We start from the raw sequence: 25667 nt of genomic DNA on the forward strand, positions 1-25667 counted from the left end.
ATTACGATATCACAATTGTTCTATCATAAAATGCATTGAAAATATTTGATATTGCGTTTATATCAAAATTTTAATAAACTTGAAACTTGATCTTAGGAAAATTTACCAATGCACAGGTTTTATACTGTATGTGCAACTTTATGCCTGTATCAGAGGTGCAATTATAATTGCCTTCTTCCATGCATAAACTACTACTTTACATAAAGAAATTACTTTTTAAATTGTCCTCTCTATGTACAAATTCTTCAGGTATCATCTCAGATAAATGTGCACACAACTCATATCTGGTACAAGAATAAACAGTGAAATTTACCTGTTCAACTTAAACGTGCATAGGTCACTAAACATGTATAAACACACCTATCCTGTTCTGAAAAGCTGGATCGCTCAGTTTCAGAACAAAATAGCCAGATCTGTGGCTAGAGCAATCGCATGGCAATGTTAAACAAGGCAAATGTAAACATAAAGCTTTCATTTTTAAAATGCACAGCTTACCAAATTTAGCAATAATTCTATTATCACACATGCTGCAAACATATCTGGAGATTACAAATGAAGTCGTATTGCATTTGTTAACAAGTAACTATAATTAAAAAGCAAACAGCAGAAGGACACAGAATGTTGATGAACAGAATATAGAATTTTCCCCTAAGGTAATAAAAGTCTTCTTAATGTCTCACTCCATTAAGGTTTAAGCAGTGTGAAATGGGAGGCTTAGAAGTCTACTACCTTTTTTTTTTTAATAGCGCTACTTACTTTCCCATAGATTTCATTAATTGTTATATGAACAAATATAGATGCCTCCGTCAGTCCTTCCAAATACACATGGCGATAACCTAATGAAATTAAAAATAATGATCATCTAAAATGAAGCAAATCATTTTTTTTTGCTAACTGTTCAAAGACTTTTTCATCATCAACTACAGTCATAGGAAAGTCAGCATACCCCCAGTTCTTCAATCTACCGCCAATGCCAAGTCTATAAAGTTGCACTAACCAGGCATAAGGCTTCCAAAAGCCACCGTCCTTTGTCCAACAAAGTCTCGACCAATGGGGTCATGATCCCAAACCAGGAATCGAACCAGAGCTATTTCAGGCATGTGTATGGTAAAGGTGAGGGTCTCCTCCCAAACCGGGTTAAATCCTGAAAAATACACACAGCAGTCAAGAAAAATACACAAGAGATCAGAGAACAGCTGAATATTAAACAGCACACTTCAGTATCTATGAGAAAGGAAACATTTATTTAACATTTGACTTTTAAAATGTACTTCTCCAAAGACAATTTTACAGATGTCCTACTTGCAACTTGGAAGCACTAGTTAAATTTTAAACTATAATCTGAATATTTACTTTTCGTTCCTTTCCCTTCACCCCACATGTACCATTTGTTTTGTTATGCTAAGTCAGGATAGAATATCAAATACCAACAGTACAAATTTGTTCCAGTGAATTTCCTGGTCTGGGGCCTAATTATTGAAGTACATTAAACCTGCATATTAATGTTTGATTTTGACATGCACATTAGCACAGCTAATGCATGAATCACTGAAGGGTGTACAACCCATAGTGAACAGTTAATTAACACACCATTAATATGAGATTTAAAAGCAAATGCTTAACTATACCATTAATGCTGCTATATATGCTAATGCACAAAAATTGACTAATTTATCATTTTATTGGTTCAATTAAATATTAAAAATGTTGAGAAAAAGCAAGATGGCGCTCGAGCAGGTCGCGAGTTGAGGGAGCTCCCGTTGTTTTGGAAGTTTTTTTCTTCTAACGGACTATTCCGTTTGCCTTATAATTGTTAATTACCTGCAATATGCCCAAAAGACGGGGAAGGCCGAGGGGCAATCCTCCAGTGGCTCCGGAAACCTCAACGCCGCGGCAGACTGCGATTACAGCGTTCGCAGTTCATCAAACTTCTGCGGGTGTTCCTGTTGCTGTGCCAGGGGAAGTGCACAGCTTAGGCAGTGATTTGTCGCTGAGCCCGCATGGGCTATATACTCCTCCCATGCCCAGAGATACTGGAGCGGGACAAACGAGTCTGGAGGACTCACAGACTGGTGAGGAGCGTTTAGAACATCCAGCTAACCCGGATGTTAACACCCTGCTATCGACTCAGATTTTGGAGCCGATGCAGGATGGGAGTTTTTCCCCGCTGGGAACGAGTGGCGGTGAGGGAACTCGCGGGTTGACCCGCGTGGAAGGAGCCACATTCCAACAGGCTGATCTTTCCCCCTTCAAGCCACTCGTGAAGCCGTCAGCAGTGACTTTGGATTCGATTTGGACCGCGATAGAAAATCTACATGCGGTATGTACTAACTTTGTTATAAACACCTTAAACTTATCTGCTAAGATAACCCATTTGGAGACTTCTGCTCAACTTCAGAAGGAAGAGATATCTAAATTGGAGAAAACAACAAAAGAGACGAAGACTATGCTTGTTAAACAAACATCTGACAAAATGTTATTAATGAGGAAAATTGAAAATTTGGAAAATCAACAAAGGAATTTAAACTTGAGACTTTTAAATTTTCCTATTGCTAAATATCTTTCTCCTCTAGAACTGTTTAAAAAATTTTTAGTAACGGCGCTGAAAGTTCCAGACTCTAACTTACCCCCTGTACAAAAAATTTACTATTTAAAAAAGATTACAGAGGATACTCAAGGGGAAAAGACTGAGTTAGATGTCTCTGCATTATTGGAATCATCTGTGATAGAGGTGCAAGGCCGTGCTACATTGGTAGTTACGCTTGTGTTTCTACAAGATAAAGAAATGTTACTGAAATTATACTTTAAAATGAAACAGGTCTCCTATTTAGGTGAAAAGGTGAATATATTTCCAGATGTATCTAAATGGACTCAATCTTGCCGTTGTATCGGGCGATGGTGTGTCCGCATCTGGAGTACTGCGTCCAATATTGGTCGCCGTACCTTAAGAAAGATATGGCTTTACTCGAGAAGGTTCAGAGAAGAGCGACACGTCTGATAAAAGGGATAGAAAACCTTTCATACGCTGAGAGATTAGAAAAACTGGGACTCTTTTCCCTGGAGAAGAGGAGACTTAGAGGGGATATGATAGAGACTTACAAGATCATGAAAGGCGTAGAGAGGGACAGATTCTTCAAACTTTCGAATAATAAAAGAACAAGAGGGTACTCGGAAAAGTTGAAAGGGGACAGATTCAAAACGAATGCTAGGAAGTTCTTCTTTACCTAACGTGTGGTGGACACCTGGAATGCGCTTCCAGAGGACGTAATAGGGCAGAGTACAGTACTGGAGTTCAAGAAAGGATGGACAATTTCCTGCTGGAAAAGGGGATAGAGGGATATAGATAGAGGATTACTGCACAGGTTCTGGACCTGTTGGGCCACCGCGTGTGCGGACTGCTGGGCACGATGGACCTCTGGTACATACCGTACAAGAGTGATTTCTTTAGGGGCAAGTTTTCAATTAAGGTTTCCTTGTAAGTGTTTTATTTCCTATCAAGGGAATAAGTATATATTTTTTTAACCGCCCCGATTGGGTTTCTTTTTGGAAGGTAAAGGGCTTTCTACTGTGGCCCAGATTGAAACCGTATAATGTGGTCATAAAATGTTAGGAATGATGTATGTTCGAGCTTATTTTTCCTTTTATTATATATTTGGTTTAAATCCTTGATTCCCACAAGGAGGTTTCTTAAAGCTTTTTCTCCCCTCAACAGGTGGACTATATTTAAGAGATTTTCTTCCTTTTTTGTTGCATATTCATTTGTTTAATGATGAATTGAAAAAGATGTATTCAGTATTTCTTGTACAATTTTGTATGTAATTATTTGAAAATTATTTTTTAAAAAAATGTTATGCTCCCCTAACATTGAGAAAAGCATGTTCATAACAACACAAATATGATTATGCTGCTTCACTATATATTGAGAATACTTCAGTTATATGACTGCTACAGTGCTTATTTTCAAAAGAAATAAACACCTAAGAAACGGCATAAAGTGGCACTATCGACAAAATGTCCAAATGGCCACTTCTGAAACCTATTTTCTAGATCAGGGGTGTCCAAACTTTAGGCATTGGCCGAAAAAAATGTTTCTGGGGCCGCACAAACATGCAAACGCTGCAGTAAGACAAAGGAGGGAGCCGGCAAGACGGTAAACACCAGGGGGCAGCAGAGGAAAACACTGCATCGCCCTCGACTGGGGCCACACAAAATACTTCACTGGGCCGCATGCGGCCCTCGGTCCGCAGGTTGGACACCCCTGTTCTAGACGGTTTTCTATGCTGGTCCTCTATTGTTCACCTAAATTCCAAGGGGGCATGTTAGAGGCGTGGTTTGGGCTGGACTAGGGCAGGCTTAGGATCTGAACATTTTGCAGTGAAAATCAAACATTTTACAAAACGTCCCGGGCACATTTTGGACTTTTGGGGCTAGACCTGTTTTGAAAATGAATAAGTGCCACAAAGGTGCCCAAATAGACCAGATGACCACATGAAGGATGTAAGCATGATTCCCCCCCCCACACACACACATACACACACACACTCCCCCAATGGTCACTGACCCGCCTCCTACCCTCAAAGATGTGAATGAAACACCATATACCTGCCTGCATGACAGCTGCAGATGTTATAGCCAGTTCTATTAGAGCAGCAAGCAAGTGTCTGAAGTAGCCTGGTAGGTCAGTGCAGTGGACTCCAGAGAAGGGGACCCAGGCCCCTTTCCCACCAACTATAGAACACTGGTGGTGGAAAGTGTGAGCCCAACAAAACCCACCAAGTCCATACTGACATATAGGTGATACCTGCAGTCATAAGGGCTACAGGAGTGGAAGACAGGTGGGTCCAGTAGGTTGGGGGGAATTTTGAAGGGTTTACCATACACTGTAAGGGGGTTATGGTGAAATACATATCTGGGACCCCTTATGTAAAATTCACTGCGGTGCCTCACTGCACTGCTGGCATGCGTATGGTGAACAGGCTGGCCCCTCCTACATCCAAATGGCGTGTTTTGTACGTTTTTCATTTGGACGGGAAATTGTATAAGAGGCACCTAAAGATATATGCCCCCAAAATAGGTGCCTAACTTAAATAGTAAATTTGCTTCAATTATGAGTTTTTAAAAAAATTGGGTGATAGCCCAATCATGCCTATCTTCTTAGGCATGATTCTACATAAAATAGGCACCTATTGAATGGTGCCTAATCTAATGTAGGTGTATTTAGGGGCAGATAAGAATTTAGGCACCACTAGGTGCAATTCTTTTTTAGGACTTAGGCACCTATAATGTAGGCCTTTAAAACCCTGGCCTACATTACAGGCGCCTAAGTTTTAAGTTTGGCACCTATTACAGAATCACGCCTAAGTATGATTGACAAGAGATAGGCACTGTCACTGTCCCATTCCTATAAACTCTGCCTTAACCACACAAGTCTCAAACATTTATGATTTTAAAGAGTTTGAGGCTTGTGCAGATGAGGACGGAGCTTAGGCATTGGTGGAATGAGGCATTATGACATCACAGTCTGAGCTCTAGAATGTTGCTACTTATGATTTTAAAGCGTTTGAGGCTTGTGCAGATGAGGATGGAGCTTGCAGGAATGGGGCAGGGACAGGAAAAGAACTTGCCAGGACAGGAAAATGGATGGGGAAAAATTTGTCCTCGTGTCATTCTCTAATAGGCATCTATCTTTTTAGATGCATTTACAGAATTTCCCCCTAAGGGCGCACACGTCTAGAAATGGTAATTTTTGAAAAAAACAAGATTTTGCACTTTCAAAAATGGTTGTTTTCTCTATCCAATTTTTGGACGCACATTCCAAAACATCCAAACTTTGACTTAGACGTCATATCGAAAATGCCCCTTTCTATCATGTTAATCCTATTACTAGGTTTCAAATTGCCATTTTTAAGTTTACCTCATTGATTGTATTTCTGTTCATATTTGGTCATTTTACTCTTATTGCGCTGTTAACAAACCTGTAAATGTTATGTGAAACTGTTTATCTACACACTGCCTTGGGTGAATCTCTTTAGAAAGGCAGCTAATAAATTCCAAAAGCCTCCTTTCCCAAGACAGACTACTTGAGCTAAGTGGAGTAAAGTAGATAAAACTAGAAGCAGTCATAGATCATGATTCTTCCAACAGGGAGCAGTATATGATGTGGAGCTCGAGATGCATACACAGATATTCGAAACTAATCCTCGAAACAGAAATGGCATTCCTAAAACAGAAAACTTACTAGTGTTGGTGTTATAGGTTTAGTTCACATGGCTTTTGTTCGTATAATGCAGAAATTGCAAAGGTATCAATCTATATCAGCATTTTGATCACAAACGGACTTTTGGTTTTGCCTTCAGTCAAATTACTGCCGTTTTAGAGACCCCCTAGTCTGCCGATTCTTACCTTAGTTTCTTGTTGCTCTTTCTTTTCTTTCTGTTTCCTGTTAAATTGTCCATCTCTCTTCCCCTCCCTTATAATGATGCTTGTTTACGTTCTGTTTCTTTTCATTATACAGTGGAACCTCGGTTTGCGAGTAACCCGGTTTGCGAGTGTTTTGCAAGACGAGCAAAACACTCAGCAAGCTTTTGACTCGCAAACCGAGCACTGCCCTGATAAAAGAGCACTTACAGACCAGGAAGCGCCGCTTCGGGGGATTCCTCTTCCGTCTTCCGGCCAGCCTTCCACGTCGGGTGCCTTCTGCAGGTTGGAGGACCTCTGTCTGGGCCTGCGCGGCCGGGTGCTGTCCCGCCTGCGCGTTGCGTGTGACGCGCACAGCGTCAATCATCGGCGTTGTGCGTGTCATGCGCGGCGATCGGCTGCATGGGCTCGGGTGGGGGCTCTCCAGCATGTGAGGGGCATCCAACGTGGAGGGCTGGCCGGCGGATGGAGGAGGCATCCCTCTGAAGCGGCACTTCGGGGTTCTTCTTCAGATGACGGATGGAGGAGGCAGACGGAGGAGACATTGCTGCAGCACCCGGCACCCGACAGGTACAGATCCCGGGTTCTGGAATGAATTGTTGCTGTTGCCATTATTTTCTATGGGGAACTTTGCTTTGATAAACGAGCATTTTGGATTACGAGCATGCTCCTGGAACGGATTATGCTCGTAATCCAAGGTACCACTGTATTTGGAATTTAAATCACCCAGATCAACACATTGATGAGTGGGTATATTACTTGAATAAAACTTTGAAACCAATTTTAGACACACCCTATCGGATAAGTTTTATACATAAGAGATCTGAATGGACTGTCTCCATTATAAGCAAAACCCAAGTGATTGGTGTGTTCCCAGGAATGGGCTAGATCCTACTGGAAACAGTCCTCCAAATACCTACCATGACCATACTTTGAGTTTTTATAACTTTCTTTTTACAAATAAATGTAAAGATAAAAATAACTTACCATTATCATCAACAACCCTTGTCTGTGCTTTACAACAATCTACAGGCAGTCCAATAATTTCCACCTCAACAAAAGGATCAATTATCTGTTTCAGATTTTAAAAAAATTCCAGTGAAAAGATATTATAAAACCATACAGCATTTAAATTGCAAAATACAGTGGTGTTTATAATCTTACTACCTTCAGGATCAATATGTCAATAATCTTCACCATTACTAATGAGACTACAAAAGATTTACATTCACATACACTAACTCGTTAGGGCACAGATATCACATGAATTGATTAGTGATTGTTATCGTTATCTTCTCTTCCCTAGCCCCAGATGTATTTCTTTCTGACTTCAAAAGTACATTATGCAAACCCCCCTATAAAGGCTCCTTGTTAGGTAGTATATCAAGCCTCATTTAACCTTAAACTTGAATCTTACCACCTACAAAATGGGTGGCAGTAAGTGCTCATGTGGTAATTTTAAAAAAAATGGCTGCACTCTAATGGCAACATTAGCACATAGGGGTTCTTTTCCTAAGTTGTGTTAACTGATATTTTTATTTTATTTTTAGTATTTATATACCACTTATAACCTAAGGGGCTCATAATAATAAAAAAATAAAAACATCTACAAAGTGGCCTAAATGGGTACTTGGACGATCAAAAAGCCTGATTGTCCAAGTACCCATAGCCAAAGCTGGTTTTAGGCGTATCTAAAACCAGCTTAGGCCTTTCCCCTGCCTCTACACGCATAGAGCAAAAAGAGGCGTTTTTAGAGGAGAGGAAAGGGCGGGAGGTGGGACGACCTGGACATAGGCCTACAGCAGGTATAACCAAAACATTTGACAGGTTGCCTAGTCGGCATTTATATGTTTTGACTTAGACCAAGTCAAAACAGGTATAAGTGCCGAAAAAGCTGCCGCGATCAGCTCAGCGGCCCCGGCCACCTGCCCACCCTCCACCGCAACCATCGCGGCAGGAGAGATGGCTCATCTCCTCTGCCGCGATAACGATCCCGAAGTGCCGCCAACCGCGGCACTTGGGATCGCTAACGCGGCAGGAGAGATGAGCCATCTCTCCTGCCGCGATGGTTGCGGTGGAGGGTGGGCAGGTGGCCGGGGCCGCTGAGCTCATTGCGGCCGGCAGGCAGGCGAGATGTCAAAGCAGCTCCTGATTGGTAAGGCCCGACAGTGCAGGAAGAGGCGGTCGGAGCATACAGCGAGTGATTTCCTGCACTCGCCGGCGCTCCGGCTGCTCTCTCCTGCCTCTCCAGCTGTCCTCTCCTTGTCGGGGGTTCGCGGTTGGAAAATACCGCGAATGACCGGGACCGCCAACCGCGAACGACCGGGGGAACACTGTATTAGAAGATGCCTTACCTCTCCTCGATCTCCGAGCATTGAATCCGGAGGTTTAGGCAGTTGCTGTCCACTAATCACTTTCAGAATTAACTGTTTTTTCGGACTGGCAGGGAGTGGATCATTAGAAATCGGATTCAACACACCTATCAACACAGAAGGTTTTAAAAAAAAAATGTAATATGCAAGAAACATATTTAAACTGGTGGTCAAACTCTGGTGCCAACAGAACAGTAAAAACAAAGCACAAAGCAAACAAATTAATTCTAGAAAAGGTTTATTAAATTTGAGGAAATTGCTTGGACCAGTGCTCTCTTCTTATTTTGAGCACATACATATGAATTTGGCTCAGTCATCTTGGATTTTACTCAATGCACTAAATTTACACAAGAACAGTATCAAAGGACATTTCATTTATGCCATTCCTGAATGGTATCTTCACAGTTCATATGAAATCATACAAACCCATCTGAGTTTCCTTACTATTTACAGTTTAAGATCAAACTTAAAATAATATGAGATTAGTATTTAAATCCCCCTTTTACGAAACATTGATAGCGGTTATTAATGCAGGGAGCCGCGCTGAAAGCTCCGCGCTGCTCCCGACTCTCAGAGTTCCTATGAGCGTCGGGAGCAGCGCAGAGCATCCTGCACGGCTCCCTGCACTAATAACTGCTATCGTGGGGGGGGTAAATTACTTATGCAATACAATTTCTCCTTCCGACTATTCATACCTTATTTCGTTTTTATTTTGCTGGGTTTGTCTTATTTTATTTTTTTCTATTTCTTTTCTCCTAACATAGTACAGTATAATCTCGTTATAACAGACTCGTTTATAATGGAACCTTGCCTATAGCAGGCGAGGTCCGCTGGTCCCAGCCGTGCGCCATTATAAACATACAGAAAATCATCGCATATAGCGGACTCGCATATAACGGACTTTTGGATATAACAGACAACCAATTTGGTCCCCAGAGCCGCTTTTAGCTGTAGTTTTCTTCGGCTATAACGGACATGCAGGCTCCGCCTACAAGGTGTGTGGCGTGCCGGTGATATAGTATCAAAATGCAGCCCAGAAGGAAATGACAGAGTATTTTTCTTTCCAGTACGGTACGACATAATGCTCTAGAACATCTTTTAGGGTTCTGGTTTTGCAATCGTTTCGTGCCGTACCAATGTTTGGCTCAGTTTTGTTCTTGATGTTGGTGATATGGTTGTGCAGTGAATATTGTTCATTGATTGAACATTGTTTCAAGTTGACCTAAATAAAATTTTAAAAAAATGCAACTCTGGATATAACAAACTCTGGATATAATGGACCATTTTTCCAGGTCCCTTGAAGTCCGTTATAACGAGATTATACTGTAATTTATATTTATCTACTATAATAAAACGCTAAGCGCACATGCACACTCTTAACCTGTGTGCTCCCTGATCCCTGATCTGTATGTCCATGGCAGGTAAGAGTATGCATGCGCGCTTAGGGTTCTATTCTAACGACCGGCGGCAGGTAACACGCCGCGACTCCCCACCCTCCCGGCGCCGACCCTACCCAGCACACCCGAAACCCCCGTTGACCCTCCCAGCCGAATCTCCCACCACGAGACAAACACAAACCTCCCGGCTCCAGCAGCGTCTGAGGCACAGTAAACACGCTGCTTCGCATCCTTCTACTGGCCTGATTTCCTCTGCCGCATCTCTGATGACATCATCAGGGACGCGGCAGAGGAAATTAGGGCAGTAGAAGGACGCGAAGCAGCGTGATTTTCAGTGCCTCAGACGCTGCTGGAGCCGGGAAGTTTGTCGGCCGTCTAGCGGTGGGAGGGTCGGCTGGGAGGATCAAAGGGGGTTTTGAGTGTGCCGGGTAGGGTCGGCGCGGGGGGGGGGGTTAAATGGAAACATGCTGCTCAGGGGGATGTGATGGAGGCAGGCAGGCTGGCATCAGAGGGTAGGGGTGGGACAAAGTCTGGAAGATAGTGATGGGGACATAGGAAGGAGGCACTAAGCAGGACAGAGGCACTGGGGGCACTAAGGACACGGGAAGGAGACACTGGAGGCACTAAGGACACAGGAAGGAGGCATTGGGTGCACTAAGGACACGGGAAGGAGGCACTGGGGGCTCTAAGGACGTAGGAAGGGGTACTAAGGACATGGGAAGGAGGCACTAGGGGCATTAAGGACATAGAAAGGGGGACTGAGGGCACTAAGGACATAGGGAGAGACACAGACAGAAAAAATGACAGACAGATAGGCAGTGTCCAAGGAGAGAGAAAGAGACAAAGAAAAAAAACTAGACAGACAGACATCTACTCTAGCACCCGATAATGTAACGGGCTTACACACTAGTCTTGTTATATTTACTATTCTATCTTTTTCTCTGCAATATAACCACTCTGCTTCACTTTCCTTGGTTCTCTACATCTCTCTGGGGCTCCTTCTTGCTTCTCATCTTCTTTATATTTTTATCTTTGAATATATGAATGACGTTCTTTTTCTCTTAGGCGCTTTAGTTTAGATTGTGCGGCCGTTTGGGACAGAGAGTGAAGTCCAAAGTGCCTAAGGTATTTAGTTTTCTAAACTGCATAATACTCAAGTACAAGCAGTGTATCAAATACAATACAGTGCAAATAACTACAAGCTGAGAGAGCTGAACATTTTTGCTGGCCAACATGTGACTTTGGGTCAGCCATCTATGGGAGTACTGCTCAAAATTGCTTGCTTTGCTTCGTTTCCCATGTCACAGGAATTTCCGTTTTAATTTTGTTTGGTTTTGCTTTTCAGGCCAATGTCAGAAAAAAAATAAAATGCACACTCTTTATGAAGAGAATGCACAGTTTCTGACACAGGAAAAGAAAAAAAAGTTGGGGAGGGATCCCTGTCATTTTACAACATGAAAGAAAATGGGACTAGATGCTGACGTGTCCCAGGTCATTTCAAACAAATGTACGTCCCCATTCCACTGCAGCTCTAATCCATCCTCAATCACAGTCTCACTGATCCACACAAGAGTCTCTTACTGCCTTCCCATTCATCTTTGGTGCTGGAAATGGGCCTCAACCTATGCTCAAGTTCACATATGGGTCAGTGTGAAGTGATACAAAGTAGTGCTACTCCAGCAGTACGAAGGAGATAATCAAGCTTCCCATCTACACCCCCACTCGCACCCTCCGCTCAAAATCGGAGATACGCCTATGCATTCCCCCCGGAAGGTCCCTCCTCTCAGAAACTGCCCGCAAACGATCCTACAGCCACTTCATTCCACATCTCTGGAACCAACTCCCCCCTCAACTTAGACAACAGAACTCATTATTGACATTCCGTAAAATGGTAAAGACCCTCCTCTTCAACTAAAGGTCACCCTCAGCCTTCTCCCCCCCTTAAGCCCCACCTCTCTCTTCTCTCCCCTGTCTATCTTCTCCCTAAAATTCAGTAAAGTCCTCTCCTAGTCTGTACTCTGACAAATTGTATTTAAACTCAAATAACTTGTACTTAAACTAAACTACTTATACTTAAACTTTACTCTTAATTTGCTGTATACTCCCTGTATTTAAACTACTATACTGTCTTGTATGTCCAAACATTTAAACCTATTGTACTTCTTATATACCCAAACATTTAAACCTATTGTACTTCTTATATGTCTAATTACTCTCCATTGTGTATGTTCACTTGTATTCCGTTCTGAGCTACTGGGAGGACGGGATAAAAATCTAAATAAATAAATCTAAATAAATAAAAATCATAGATGAATCATGCAAATTGTAATTAATGCCAATTATCACCATTGACTGACTCACTAGTCTGCATGATTTAGGATGACTGAAAACTAATATGTGATATTACCTCACTTTTTTATGCCAATTCCAGAACTGTCCTTAGTTTTCTTCTATCACATGCAGGTTTTTTTTTTTTTCACAATTTCACGTCAAAGCTTTATTGCTGCGCCAGTATCCTGTTCGAAAATGCATGCGAAATGGACGTCCACTTGGGAATGTCTGACTGAGACATCATTTCAAAAACACCCCTCTATCCCTGTTCCCTCCGAGTGGGAGTCCTCTGCCTGCACTATCCTCTGCTGTTTCACTATCACTTTTCAATGATGAGGGACAGGCAAGCGCTGCAAGACCCCAGGCAACCTTGCCTGTTCCTAACAATTGAAAATACAGCATTGAAGCCCCGCCCCACTCTGTCACCAATGCAGCTGAAGGACTCCCATTCAGCTTAGAGGGAACCAGTGCCCTCTATATCTTGAAACCTGCCTTTGTTTAAAAAAAGTATAATAATTTTGATCTGTTTCTGGTCATCCAGTTTGCTATGATTATCAGGTTTTAATGTTTGTTGTTATGTTATATTTACTTGTTTGAATTGTATGTGTATATTTTTGTCACAACTTTATGTGTGTTTTGATGTTATCCACATAGAATTGTTAGTTATGCACGCTATACATTTTTAAATAAAATAAATAAATTAATCTCATTTGCTGCATTGGTGCCTTGGGAATTCAAGGTCATTAATAATTAGGTAACAAAGGAAAGGGGTAAAAATTTTAAACATCTTAATTCTAATAATGACTTTTGAGACATCTTGCTGAATATTGTGCTTACTTCTGAGACCTTTGCTACTGTAAAGGCAAGAGGATGGTAATGAAGAACAGGGGTAATCTCTATGGAAAAGTAATTCCACCCAAAACAGTAGTGGAATGCTATTAATGGCCTTTCAGGAAAGAAAGGGGATGGGGTGGTAACCTATACAGAGCACCAGTTACAACTTCAAACATCTTAAATGGGCAGACTGGATGAGCCATAATGGACCACTGAAATGAACAGAAATTCAAGAATCACTCAACCACAAAGTGGTAGGTTCCTATCATGAAGTCTATAATTAGAGCATAACCATGCCTCTGTAAAGAGAATAAAGTTATAACGCTTGAATTAAAGCAAGGGGACTTTATGGTTCTTGAGGGATGCTGGAGCACTTCAGGAAAAGCTCAATTAATATTGCAATCATCACTAATAATAATACTCTAAGTGCGCATGCGCACTCCTACCTGCGTGTTCCGTGATCCATAGGTCCGTGGCCCCGTATGCGCAGTAGAAGGACTCAGTGGTGGTTTCTTTTGCGCATGTGAGGCACTTTAAGCAGGGATGCATGGATGCGCATCCTCCCTCCCAACCTCACTCCGTCTAACTAGACAACGGCCCCACACTCGCGGCCCCCAGATAATGTTCTGCAGCCCGCGGTCTGGCCGGCTCCCTTAAACTCCCTGACCGAAGTTATTTTTAAGTTCAAAGCCGTGGCAGCAGCTCCTCACACGAGCCGCACCTGCGTCGGAGAAGGCTTCTGATGCAGGCGGAGATCGTGAGTGGAGCCGCCGCAGCAGCTTTAAACTTAAAAATAACTCCGGCAAGGGACTAAAGGAGCCGGCCATAAACAACCAGCTGCTGGGAAGGGAAGGGTCGGGGGGAATGCTGCTGCTGCTGCACAGGGACATAGAGGGGGAGGGAAATATCACTGCTGCTGCACAGAGAAGTGGAGGGGGAGGGAAATACTGCTTCTGCACAGGGATGTGTGGTGGGGGGAGGGAAATGCTGTTGCACAGGGAAATGGAGGGGGGAGGGAATGCTGCTGCGGCTGCTGTACAGGGAAGTGGGGGGGAGGGAAATGCTGCTGCAACATAGGGGGCAGGGAGACAGACAGATAGAAAGAAAGACAGACAGAGGGAGGGAGAAAGAAAGAAAGAAATACAGCAGAAGGGAGACAGAAAGAAAGACACAGGCGCAGGGAGAGAGACAGAAAGAAAGACAGACAAAGGGGGCCAGGGAGAGAGACAGACAGAAAGACAGACAGTGGGAGGGAGAAAGAGACAGAAAGAAAGACAGGGCCAGGGTGAGACACAGAAAGAAAGAAAGACAGACAGACATATATTCTAGCACCCGTTAATGTAACGGGCTTAAAGACTAGTATAGTATAACTCCTTTAACATTGCAGGTAGGGAAAATCAATCTTTGTACCTGGATCCTTCTTCGGCACTGACAAGGTAATAGTTAACATCATGTAATACCTTTGCACATCTGTTGTGGTTTGAGGACATACCCACAGTTCCCATTCACTTTAAATTTTGCTCGATTTAACTGCATCATCCGCCCCTCGGTCTGGTAGTTTAATGCCACTGCAAAATAAAATAATTAAATACACATATACATAGGGATGTTATTACCATTTATTTTCAATGAAAAAGGGAAATGTCATCTTGAAGCAGGGACACTGGATCATTTGTTGTTCTATTGTCCTTTGATACTCAATTTTTGGAGATCAATATGGGGACAAATCAACTTGATCTTGGAATCTTGTATTCTGCTGTCATATGAAGTGGTTATTTGTGGCACTTTGTTGTTATATAAACCTCCTTTAGACAAATATAAAAATAGATTATTTGGTATCATGACTGGGATAGCCATACAGATGGTAACCAAAAATTGGAAAAATTGGGATCGCCTTAATTTTCCTTTTTGGAGGGAGTCTGTATGCATATGCATATGAGAGAATGATCTCAGAAATTATGGGAAATAATAAGTCTTTCAAATGAACTTGGAGTCCACTGGTACATTTTATTAAAGTTGATTAGTTGGCTTATTCTCCTGATTTCTCATTTGAATTACACATCCAGGGAGGGTGGGTAGAGGGGCATTATATTTTGAGATCATCATTAATCAATAAGTTACATATAAATTATTTGATGTATGTAATGTATCGTGCTTGATATTGAATGGTGAGGGGGGGGAAATGTTTTTGAAAAAAATGTATTTTGATGAGAATGCAATTTTGCAGTTAATTATTTGTATTTGTGTATTTTATTGCATTGTTTTTGATTGAAAATCAATAAAGATTTAAAACAAAAAGAGGAAATGAAATTGTTCTCTAAGAAAAAGAAATTGTCAGAATAATACAAACCAAAATAGTGGAAAAATCAGTTCCATTTCATATTGCATTCAACAACGCATTGAAAATATCTTATATGTATATAAAACCAGGAGTGGAAAAACATCAGATACACAAGCAGGAAATTTGCAAAACTACTTAACGTCTTTCTTTTTGAGCAGAAGCTTGAGCTGTATGCGGACGCTGATGCATTTTGACACATTTGTCTTTGTAATCCCCTAAAGAAGCCGAAGGTGAAACAGGTACCTGTTGGGATTTCATTCATATAAGTGTTTCACCTCTCATATTATGTTTGTTGAGTGCCTGCGTGCATTATACTGAATGATGGTTGTTTTTTTTTACCTCACAACCCGAAGATAAGCAATTTTGCAAATTTCCTGCTCTGGTGTCTGTGGTTTTTCAACCACTGGTTTTACATGCACATAAGAAAACAATATGAAACGTAATTGGTTCTTCCCACTATGTTGGTTGGTGTTGACATATTATGGGGCTCATTTTCAAAACAGATAAACGTCCAAAAAAATGGCATAAAGTACCGTATTTTCACGCATATAACGCGCGCGTTATACACGATTTTACAAACCGTGCATAACCATGCACGTTATACGCGTGAGCACGTTGTACACATTTTTTTTTACATAGTTTCCCCACCCCGACGTCCGATTCATCACCCCGAAGGACCGCTCGCACCCCCACAGTCTCCCCCCTCCCCCTCCCGCATGGAGAACTGCCTACCGTTATTTCCGGATGCCAGTGAGCCCAGCTGCTTCCTCTGCAGGCGATCCTGCCCTTTCTCTGAGCCCTGCGTGCGCTGCTTCCTCTTCCAGCGGTCCCGCCCTTTCTCTGATGTCAGAGAAAGGGCAGGACCGCCGGAAGAGGAAGTAGCTGGGCTCACTGGCATCCGGAAACAATGGTAGGCAGCTTCTCCATGCGGGAGGGGGGGAGGCTGTGGGGGTGTGAGCGGTCCTTCAGAAAGGAGAGTCGGGGCGGGTGAAAGGAGAGTCGGGGCGGCGAGAGGAGAGTCGGGGCGGCGAACGGAGAGTCAGGGCGGCGAACGGAGAGTCGGGGCGGCGAATGGAGAGTTGGGGTGGCGAACGGAGAGTCGGGGCAGCGAGAGGAGAGTCGGGGCGGCGAACGGAGAGTCGGGGCGGCATGCGCGGTAATACACGTGTGCGCGCTATAGTAAAATTATTTTTACATAAATTTCTGTTCTCTGTGCGCTAAACCCGTGTGCACGTTTTACACGGGTGCGCGGTATATGGGTGAAAATACGGTAGTTCTTGGATGCTTAAACCACCAAAACGTCCAAATTGACATTTTCAAAACCTATTTATAGATGGTTTTCTATGCTGTTCATCTTTTGTTCCAAGGGGGCATGTTAGAAGTGTGGTTTGGGTGGAACTAAGGCACCAATAATCAAACATTTTACAAAAGTTCAGCGCACAATCTGGACGTTTGGGGCTGGACCTGCTTTGAAAATGAAAAAGTGCCAAAAAGTGTCTAAGCTGATCAGATGACCACTAAGGGGGATTGTAAGCATCACTCCCCACGCACACCCCTCCAGTGGTCACTGACCACCCTCCTACTCCCATCCCCAAAGATATAAAGGAAACAGTACATACCAGCCTGTATGATAATTGCAGATGTTATAGCCAGTCCTATTAGAGCAGCAAGCAGGTGCCTAGAGCAGCCCATTAGGTCAGGACCATTTCCCACTCTAACTAGTACAGTTGTGATGGAAAGTGTGAGGCCATCTAAAACCATACTAACATATAGATAACACCTACAGCCATAAGGGCTATTGGAGTGGTAGAGGTGGGTACAGTAGGTTTTGGGGGAGTTTTGGAGGTCTCCCTAAACAATGTAAGGAGGTTATAGTGAGAAGTATACCTGGGACCCCTTATTTGAAATTTACTGCAATGCCCCCTAGAGTGCCCCACTGCTCTGCTGGCGTGTCTGTGTGGCCAGCCTACTAAAAATGCTAGCCACCCCCCCATGTCAAAATGGCTTGTTTCATGTGTTTTTCATTTGGACGTTTTTGGGTTTTTTTTAAATGCTCAAAAAAAAAAATAAGATGCACTAAGGATGCACACATCTAGAAATGGTCATTTTCAAAAAAAAAACAACAACAAGATAAGACGTTTTGTGGTTTTGAAAATGGTCATTTTCTCTATCCAGTTTTTGGACGCACATCCCAAAACATCCAAACTCAGACTTAAGACGTCATATCAAAAGTGCTCCTCTATACATGTTTTGTGGAAGGTTTCTGTATATTTTTGTTTAGAGAGTAAATACAGCCTTCTTGTTCAGTAACATCATTTTCTCATAGTGCTACCTACCTAATTGGATGCCAGCATTCCAGTAGGGGAAAGGGTTAAAGTTGCTGGAGTCTATCCTATATGCAGATGGATAGATTCTTGTAAGCTGCTTCTGGTTGTAGAGCATAACGGGTTCAGATTTCTGCTGAACCACCTGGTGGGCTCTTATCTCGCTGAAGGATAAAACATTCCCCATGGTCCCTGCATGATCATTACGAGAAAACCATAGTCTGTAAGACTTTAAAAAAATCAATTTCCACAGTAAACAAATATAGAATCCCAATGAGAAAAAATGCATTAGATTTTGCAGTATGATATTCATCCAAGTGTATGAGTACACACACCAAATTATCAAGTACCGAACCTGACACCTGATAATTTGGTGTGCGTATGCATGGATTATTCTTGATATACCATCTATCATAAATATGTCTAAGCGGTTTACAATTACAAATAACAATATTTTTAAATAGAGAAGAAAAAGAGAAGACCAGTTATATATCTGTAGAAAGAAGAAAAAAGTGGGAGTCTATGGGGGTCCTAAACTCTAACTCGTCCATTATATCCTATGAACGCGCTAGCGTGCGTTAGCATTTAACACGCGCTAAATCGGATACCGCACCTTAGTAAAAGGACTACTATATGTCACAAAGCAGGGCATCAATACAGATGCCAGAATCTTTAAGGGAATTGAGACGGAATACCTCACGTGTATGGGCTCCTTTTAGCTAGCGTTTTTAGTGCACCCTGCATTATCGCGCACACTAACCCAGCGCTACGCGCCAAGAACTAATGCCAGTTCAATACTGGCGTTAGCGTCTAGCGTGCGTGGCAATGCAGCGCACACTAAAACCGCTAGCTCAGCTTAGTAAAAGGAGCCCTATGTTTTCCTATAAGGGCCATGGAATCAGCTACCTTTGTACATCAGAAAGCAATGTAATCTTGATGCTTTTAAGAAGTTATTGAAGATACATTTATTTTGTAATAAGGGCATTAAGGCATTTGCACTTGCGCTTGTCACTTGAGAACTTGAATGTAAACTACTTAGGTTTTCTTATTTTTCTTGGAGTCATTCTAATAAAAATACACGGAGATCGCAGTTATTTACTTATCCTTCCATAAAATCTTGCCGTTATAAGAGGTTCCTCAAGAAAACTTTTTCTTTTCAGGCCGCTAAAATGAATATATGGCTTGGAAAAATGATGTTAGAAGCTTCTTCTTACTTAGATTTTAGGAAATTACTAAAGACTCAATTATTTAATCAGCTGATATCGTAAAGTTTTTGTCTTTTTCTTTTCATTTTAACCATGATGCATTTTATTTCTACGTTTCTTACCTGCATGGTCTGCACTTCCATTTTGATCAATTTTACTGAAATGTTCGTACTTCTATTCTGATCATTTTTATTGCAATGTATGTATTGCCTTTTCTGCTGTATTTTATTAGATTTTATTGAAATGTATGTATTGTTTTTTCATGCTATGAGCCGCTTAGAACTTCCTTGGTATGGCGGCACATAAATTAATTATTATTATTTTGCTTGTGTTTTTACATGCATTTTATGTATTTTTTATTATGTATGTTTACATTGTGAGCCGCAGGCCACAGTATAAGAGTTGTGGGAGGGTCTGTGTATTTGGGTGGTTCTGAGGATTTGTATTCAAACATTTTCTAGCAGACTTGACAACTCTTCCCTCGTGCCTTGAGCACAGGGTGATAGCCCAGTAAGCTAAAGGCTATCAATTACTGCTGGGTGAAGATTCCACACAATGTGCAAGAGTAATGATAATAAGAATATTAGGAACTAGCGCTGGGGGGGGGTAGCAATAGGACTCTCCTGGACTGAAATATTGAAATTTGAACTATTTTTTATTTGAAGATTTGTGTTCTCTTGGGGAGCCTGGTGCTCAAGGACATTGTCTGGAGGTGGCGTGTGCAGCCTTTCAAGTTGCTTTGCTGTGGGACTAAGAAAGGACTGAAGTGAGTCTTTTGAATCATAACAAAGATTGAGGAAATTCAGAGCATTCTGACATTATTTTGGAAAAGGCTGAAAATAAAAATCAGTGCATCTGAAACATAAAAACATAGAAATAGACGGCAGATAAGGGCCACGGCCCATCTAGTCTGCCCACCGCAATGACCCTCCCCCACCTAACTCAGTGAATAGATCCCACATGTCTATCCCATTTGGCCTTAAAATCAGGCACGCTGCTGGCCTCAGTGACCTGAAGTGGAAGACTATTCCAGCGGTCAACCACTCTTTCAGTGAAAAAGAATTTCCTGGTGTCACTGTGCAGTTTCCCTCCCCTGATTTTCCACGGGTGCCCCCTGGTTGCCTTGGGACCCTTGAGAAGGAAGATATCTTCTTCTACTTCGATGCGGCCCGTGAAATACTTGAACGTCTCGATCATGTCTCCCCTCACCAAGGACTTAAGGGGTCAGCAAGTTTTTCCTTTAAACTGAGTTTCTTTGTTCTCGACAACCACCAGCAGCTTCTTCCGTTAGGAAGAGCTTACTTATATGGCCACTGGCCAGCTCCCAGACAACCCTGTTTGGGGGTTGGTTGGTGACAATTACCAGCGCCTATGTTTTGGTTAGGCGCCATTAGGTGCTATTCTGTATATGGTGCCTAAGCGTCATTGACATGCGGATAGCACTATTTTTCTAAACGTCAGCTGATTTAGGCACCATTTACAGAATCTGGCCCTCGGTGCTAATTTTTTTTTAGCGCCGTTTATAAAATTGACTTCTCTATGTTCATATTGCTAATAAACATTTTTGAGACATGGAAATAATTTATCGTACAGCAGATACATGACCTTGAATTGGCTACGGAGAGTACCTATGTTTTATAATTCAGCCTTTATTAACAACCGCATCTGTGGCTCTACATATGCCCTGGGTATTATTCATGATGACCTCTCCTTTCTGCCCTAAAATGTTATAGAATAGTGCTTACTTACAGGACTGATGTGAGTGGTTCTATTATATTTTCATCCTGATAAGTGCCTCTGAACCTTTTTGTTTTAACATCACCCCGAAAGGTCCTTGCACTGAAGATGCTAGATTAATAAAATCTTGTTTAAAACCTGGTAAATGCTAAGTGGAATCATAATTTGTAATACTGCTAATCAGCTTTCATTGCAAATAGCATTCAAGGAGAAAATATATGTATCTGCATTCAATTTCAAATACAGATTAAGAATTAAATATTAATGCCATTGTTTGCGGCGTGTCTGTAATAAAGAACTACGGGGGGGGGGGGGGGGGTGAAGATCTGTTGGTTATAGCATGAAATTAGAGGGCCGTGTTTTCCAGATGAAAAGTTTGTACCATTGAGGTAGCTCTGTAATATTTCTGGTCATTTATGGAAGCTTTTTTTTTTTTTTTTTCCAAAATTCCCATATACTAATGATTCTATCTGTACATAGTCAAGTTTGAAAGATGATCTGATGCAATTTAATGGGTTATCTAACAATGCTTTTGCTTCTATGTTCACTGAATAGCAATAAAGCTTTTCTAATTTATTAGTCCCACAGGAATTACTTCAGGTCAGCTCATAACTGTTTCAGCAGCTACAACCCAAGCAAGGCTATCTTAAATGTCTCCCTAGCACCATAATCTCTTCTTTTTCAATACTGCCATTTACATACATTATTCTATTGTTTTGCCTTGAATAATACTAGCTGCTGACTCTGGTTTTTGAAATAAGTAGTACCACTCATTCTTGAGAAATTCAGAATGCTAAAGTGCTACAAATCTTCAACAACTACTAGTTCTCCCCCTTATATAGTTACAGAGGCAGCAAGCTCTCAGCTGAATGTCAAGGACCAGTGTCAGTACTGAGTAAAGTCACTAGGTGTCACTATTGTGCAATAACAGGGAGTCCTTCTCCATGAGAGGTTGTCAACATTGTATTCATAGTGTCCCTAGGGTCCTGAGCAACCCAGGAAGATGCCTGTTCTAAAAAAAATAAGCTAAAGCCTTTTGCATGACAGAATCCAACATTTCAGCTAAATAATGCATTACTGATTAAACATGTAATGTAAAATGATTATTTTTCAGATTCTTTACTCAGTTTCTCAAAAACTTGTGGAAATAATTTACATTAAGAAGGAGAGACACAATTGCACCTGAAGGGCATATACTGGGTATCATGCCATGCATAACATATACTCAGAAGCGATGCAAGCTGGAAATGCGACCTATAAAGCATGCATTCAAACACGCCTAGGGTGCTCACCCTGTCCACTTGCATCATACCAGCATGGGAAGCCAATTGACACAGCACAATTTTGGCACCTCTAGGCCCAATTTGGCCACTTGACTTAGTCAGCCAACAGTCTGACTTTCACAGATAACTGGCTAAGTCATGAGACATAGCTGCTATCCATTAGCCGCTAACCACTAATATTCAGCGGCCATCTCGCTTAGGCGGCTGCTATTTAGCCAGACAGAATCCATTCCTGGCAGTCTAAATAGCTCTGAATATCGGGCAGTCAATGTATAACTTTATAAGAAGAAATAGCTGCCTCAAGAAACTCACCATCATCAACTATGTCCTGAGCTGCCACAGAATTTGTGTACACCACCAAATCAGACAGTGCGCGGCATAGCTTCATAGTTTTCCTTCGGCGCCCCAGCCTGTAAAAACGTATGTCATTAATATAATATTCAAAAACAACAAAAAGACTGCAGAGTGGAATGTACAAGGTGCAGGAATCTTTATTAAAAGTCTATACAAAATTTTTAATCCATAAAAATGGCTCTCGTATACATGGAGTACGGACCCAACATGGTCCATGTTTCGGAGAAACACTCCTTCCTCAGGGGTCCAGAGTATCAAGTGTATCACATATAGAGAGTCATGCAGAGAACAATGTTGTAATATAACATATTCAAAATTTGTGAATCGGAGGCAAGACATTCTCCTTCTGGGCTAACGCGCAGGGTCAGTATGCTTCATAAATGTATGAAAGGGAGCCTAAAGGTTTTGGCAATTTCTCTCTGCAGTCATGTTTGTGCCTCTCTGCTTCAATTGATTTACACCAAATTTTGTAAGAAAACCTTTTGGCCTTCGTTTTACAAACTCTGTTCACATCGATGTGTGAATAAAACCAGCCATTAAGGGGTCCTTTTACAAAGGCTTGGTAGGGGTTTAACGCATGGAATACCGCGCGCTAAACGGCCTGCCGCACTAGTACCTAATGCCTCCATTGACGAGGCGTTAGGATTTTAGGCTGCCGCGGGGGTTAGCGCATGATGAAATGTCCGACGCGCTAACCCCCGTACTGCGCCTTGATTAAAGGAGTCCTAAATGTCTATCTTGCATAAACGTCTAAGTCGTGGTGAACAGGGTGCAAGCAGTGGAGGCAGAGTGGATGCTTTGCACTTAGCTCATGCTCCACTTTGCGTGTTTTTCTGCTTCTACAGCCCAGCGCTACGAAGATTACCTTTTCAGATAGGTGTGACAAAGTTTTGATATTTATATTTATGCAACTATTATTTAATTAAGAAGAAAAATTTTTTCCACTTATCTATGGAGTTTTTTAGATCGAGGATGTATCTTCCTGATTGTATATTGAGGTAGGTTTGTCTATGTGGGAGTTGAGTTTTGAAGATACCCCTATTAGACACTGAGGTCTTTTCCCCAATTTTTTTTTTTTTGAAAATATGTTTATTAAAGGATCAATGCATACGAGATAATACAAATTATGACCATACAAGAAGAACATCATGTACATAATCAAGGTTACAGGTAAAGAGTAAACAAATAGTAAACCAACATAGATAAATCCACAGCATATCATCCCCCATGCAGATCCAAATTTTGAATGAAACCCTCCCCTCCACCCTATGCACCCATGATCTCTAACCAGCCCTAAAAGGAACTCCAATAATCCAGATAGGTCCTAGATTTCCAGCTCGCAGCCCCCCGGCGGTGCTGCCGCTCTTACCCAGCCATCAGAGACATATTAGCCCGCCACTGTTGCACTGTTGGCCGCGTGGTACCAATCCAGTGGCGAAGAATTAGCTTCTTAGTGATTCCTAAGGCCACTAAAAGAAAGCGCCGTCCAGGATCGCTAACACCCGCTTCCACCAGGGGACCTGTGACACCCAACAGCAACGTCTTATAAGACCAGTCTATAGATAATCCTATAACGTTCTCCAGCTCCCGAAGCACAAAAATCCACAGGGGCCCTACATGTGAACACTCCAAAAAGTGATGTACCAAGGTGTCCCGACGAGCCGGACAACGGGGGCAGCAGTCATCAGGCCATAACCCCATCTTTCGTCCCTTACTTCTCGTTAAATAAAATTGGTGCAGAATCTGCAGGTGCACTTCCCGCAAACTCACATTAGGTGAGGCTGAGGCGCATTCCTGAAAACACAAAACTAATTCATCAGCAGTGACCTGCTCTCCCAAAGCCGAAGTCCAATCCGATGCCATAGCATCAAGAAACCTGTCAGATCGTCTTTCCCTCCCCACTTTATACCACTCCGAGAGCGTGTTAAATTCCGATGGGGCGGACAAAAACTGTTGATCCAAGGAAGTGAAAGTGGGCAAGCTGCCCTCCGACGAACGGAGCGCCAAACAATAGCTACGAATCTGCAGGTAAGCCAACATAGACCCTGCGGTCCAACCCCAGCGGTCCCGACATGCCAGAAAAGAGGGGACCGATCCCGACCCCACCTCAACAACCTGCCCCACAAAGCGGCACCCAGACGTCCGGACTGAGGCCATTTTGAGAGCCGGTGCCACGCTGTTTCTTGGGGCCTTCGGGGCTCGAGTCGGCATCCCCCGCGCCGCCACCGTGATTCACGCACCAGACACTCCCCAGCCCAGCGGGAGCGAACCCGGAAGTGCGGGAGCCGAAATGTTCAAAAATTTATCGGCGGCGGCAGGCGTTAGGGGAGCCGAATGGTGCAGGGAGGACGGAGCTCCGCGATCAGGCGTCCGATCAGGTGCCGGCCATCACGTGACCCCCCTTTTCCCCAATTTTGAGTTTGATTGGGGCTCGATGGTATTGATGCTGGGTGGATTGTTGGATGTGTATTTTGAATATATTATATTAAATTGCAGTACAACATAAGCTGTAGTGGCATGAATAAAATCATTTACATTAATGAGAAGTAAATCGGCGTAGTCTCATATTGAACCGTCTCGCTTAGCTTTGCTGCTATGCACCATGCTAGCTACCGGGATCTATCGCTGCAGGCTTCCCTTTCCCCCCTTCTAGTAGTTCCATGGACCACAAGAGTACGGGCCTTTGGGATCTTAGTGACCTCTTGGTCCCTTTTTGTGTGTTTATCGGGGGTGGGGTTTGGGTTTGTTTTTTTGTTTTGTTTTTTGTTGCTGGATGGGTGGAGTTGGGGAGCTGAGGGGAGGGTGGGGATGGTTGCTTCGGTATATTGTCTATTTCAATCTGTTGTATTGCTGGATGCTGTTCTTTTGATTTTGTTCTGCTATTTGCTGTCTATTGCTTCGCATTCTCAATAAAAAAAAAGATTTGAACATGAGAAGTAAATCACCTAAAATATTAAAAATATTTGTGCTAGTTGATCTTTTCTATTTATCTGGACTCGTGGTACAACTATAAATGTAAAGAATAGTGTTTTATACTTGTGAGATAAGACATTTAAAACCTACAAATAACCT

At 42.4% G+C, this 25667-nt stretch overlaps 1 protein-coding gene across 3 annotated transcripts in view; it reads right to left on the bottom strand.

The window, feature by feature from the left end:
* PLCH1 (phospholipase C eta 1) overlaps positions 1 to 25667 on the bottom strand; it is a 141936-nt gene that overhangs the window by 5876 nt on the left and 110393 nt on the right. For 2 of the 3 annotated variants that reach the window (XM_033957585.1, XM_033957582.1), the window contains exons 15-21: positions 22554 to 22651; positions 18029 to 18208; positions 14812 to 14919; positions 8772 to 8896; positions 7405 to 7489; positions 998 to 1144; positions 757 to 836 (exon numbers count right to left, since the gene is read on the bottom strand). In XM_033957585.1, coding sequence (XP_033813476.1) covers positions 757 to 836; positions 998 to 1144; positions 7405 to 7489; positions 8772 to 8896; positions 14812 to 14919; positions 18029 to 18208; positions 22554 to 22651 — 823 coding nt within the window. The remainder of the gene's footprint in view (positions 1 to 756; positions 837 to 997; positions 1145 to 7404; positions 7490 to 8771; positions 8897 to 14811; positions 14920 to 18028; positions 18209 to 22553; positions 22652 to 25667) is intronic. The other variant, XM_033957584.1, reaches the window with a different exon arrangement.

The sequence above is a fragment of the Geotrypetes seraphini genome, chromosome 9, assembly GCF_902459505.1.
Source record: "Geotrypetes seraphini chromosome 9, aGeoSer1.1, whole genome shotgun sequence".
Classification (NCBI taxonomy): Eukaryota; Metazoa; Chordata; class Amphibia; order Gymnophiona; family Dermophiidae; genus Geotrypetes; species Geotrypetes seraphini.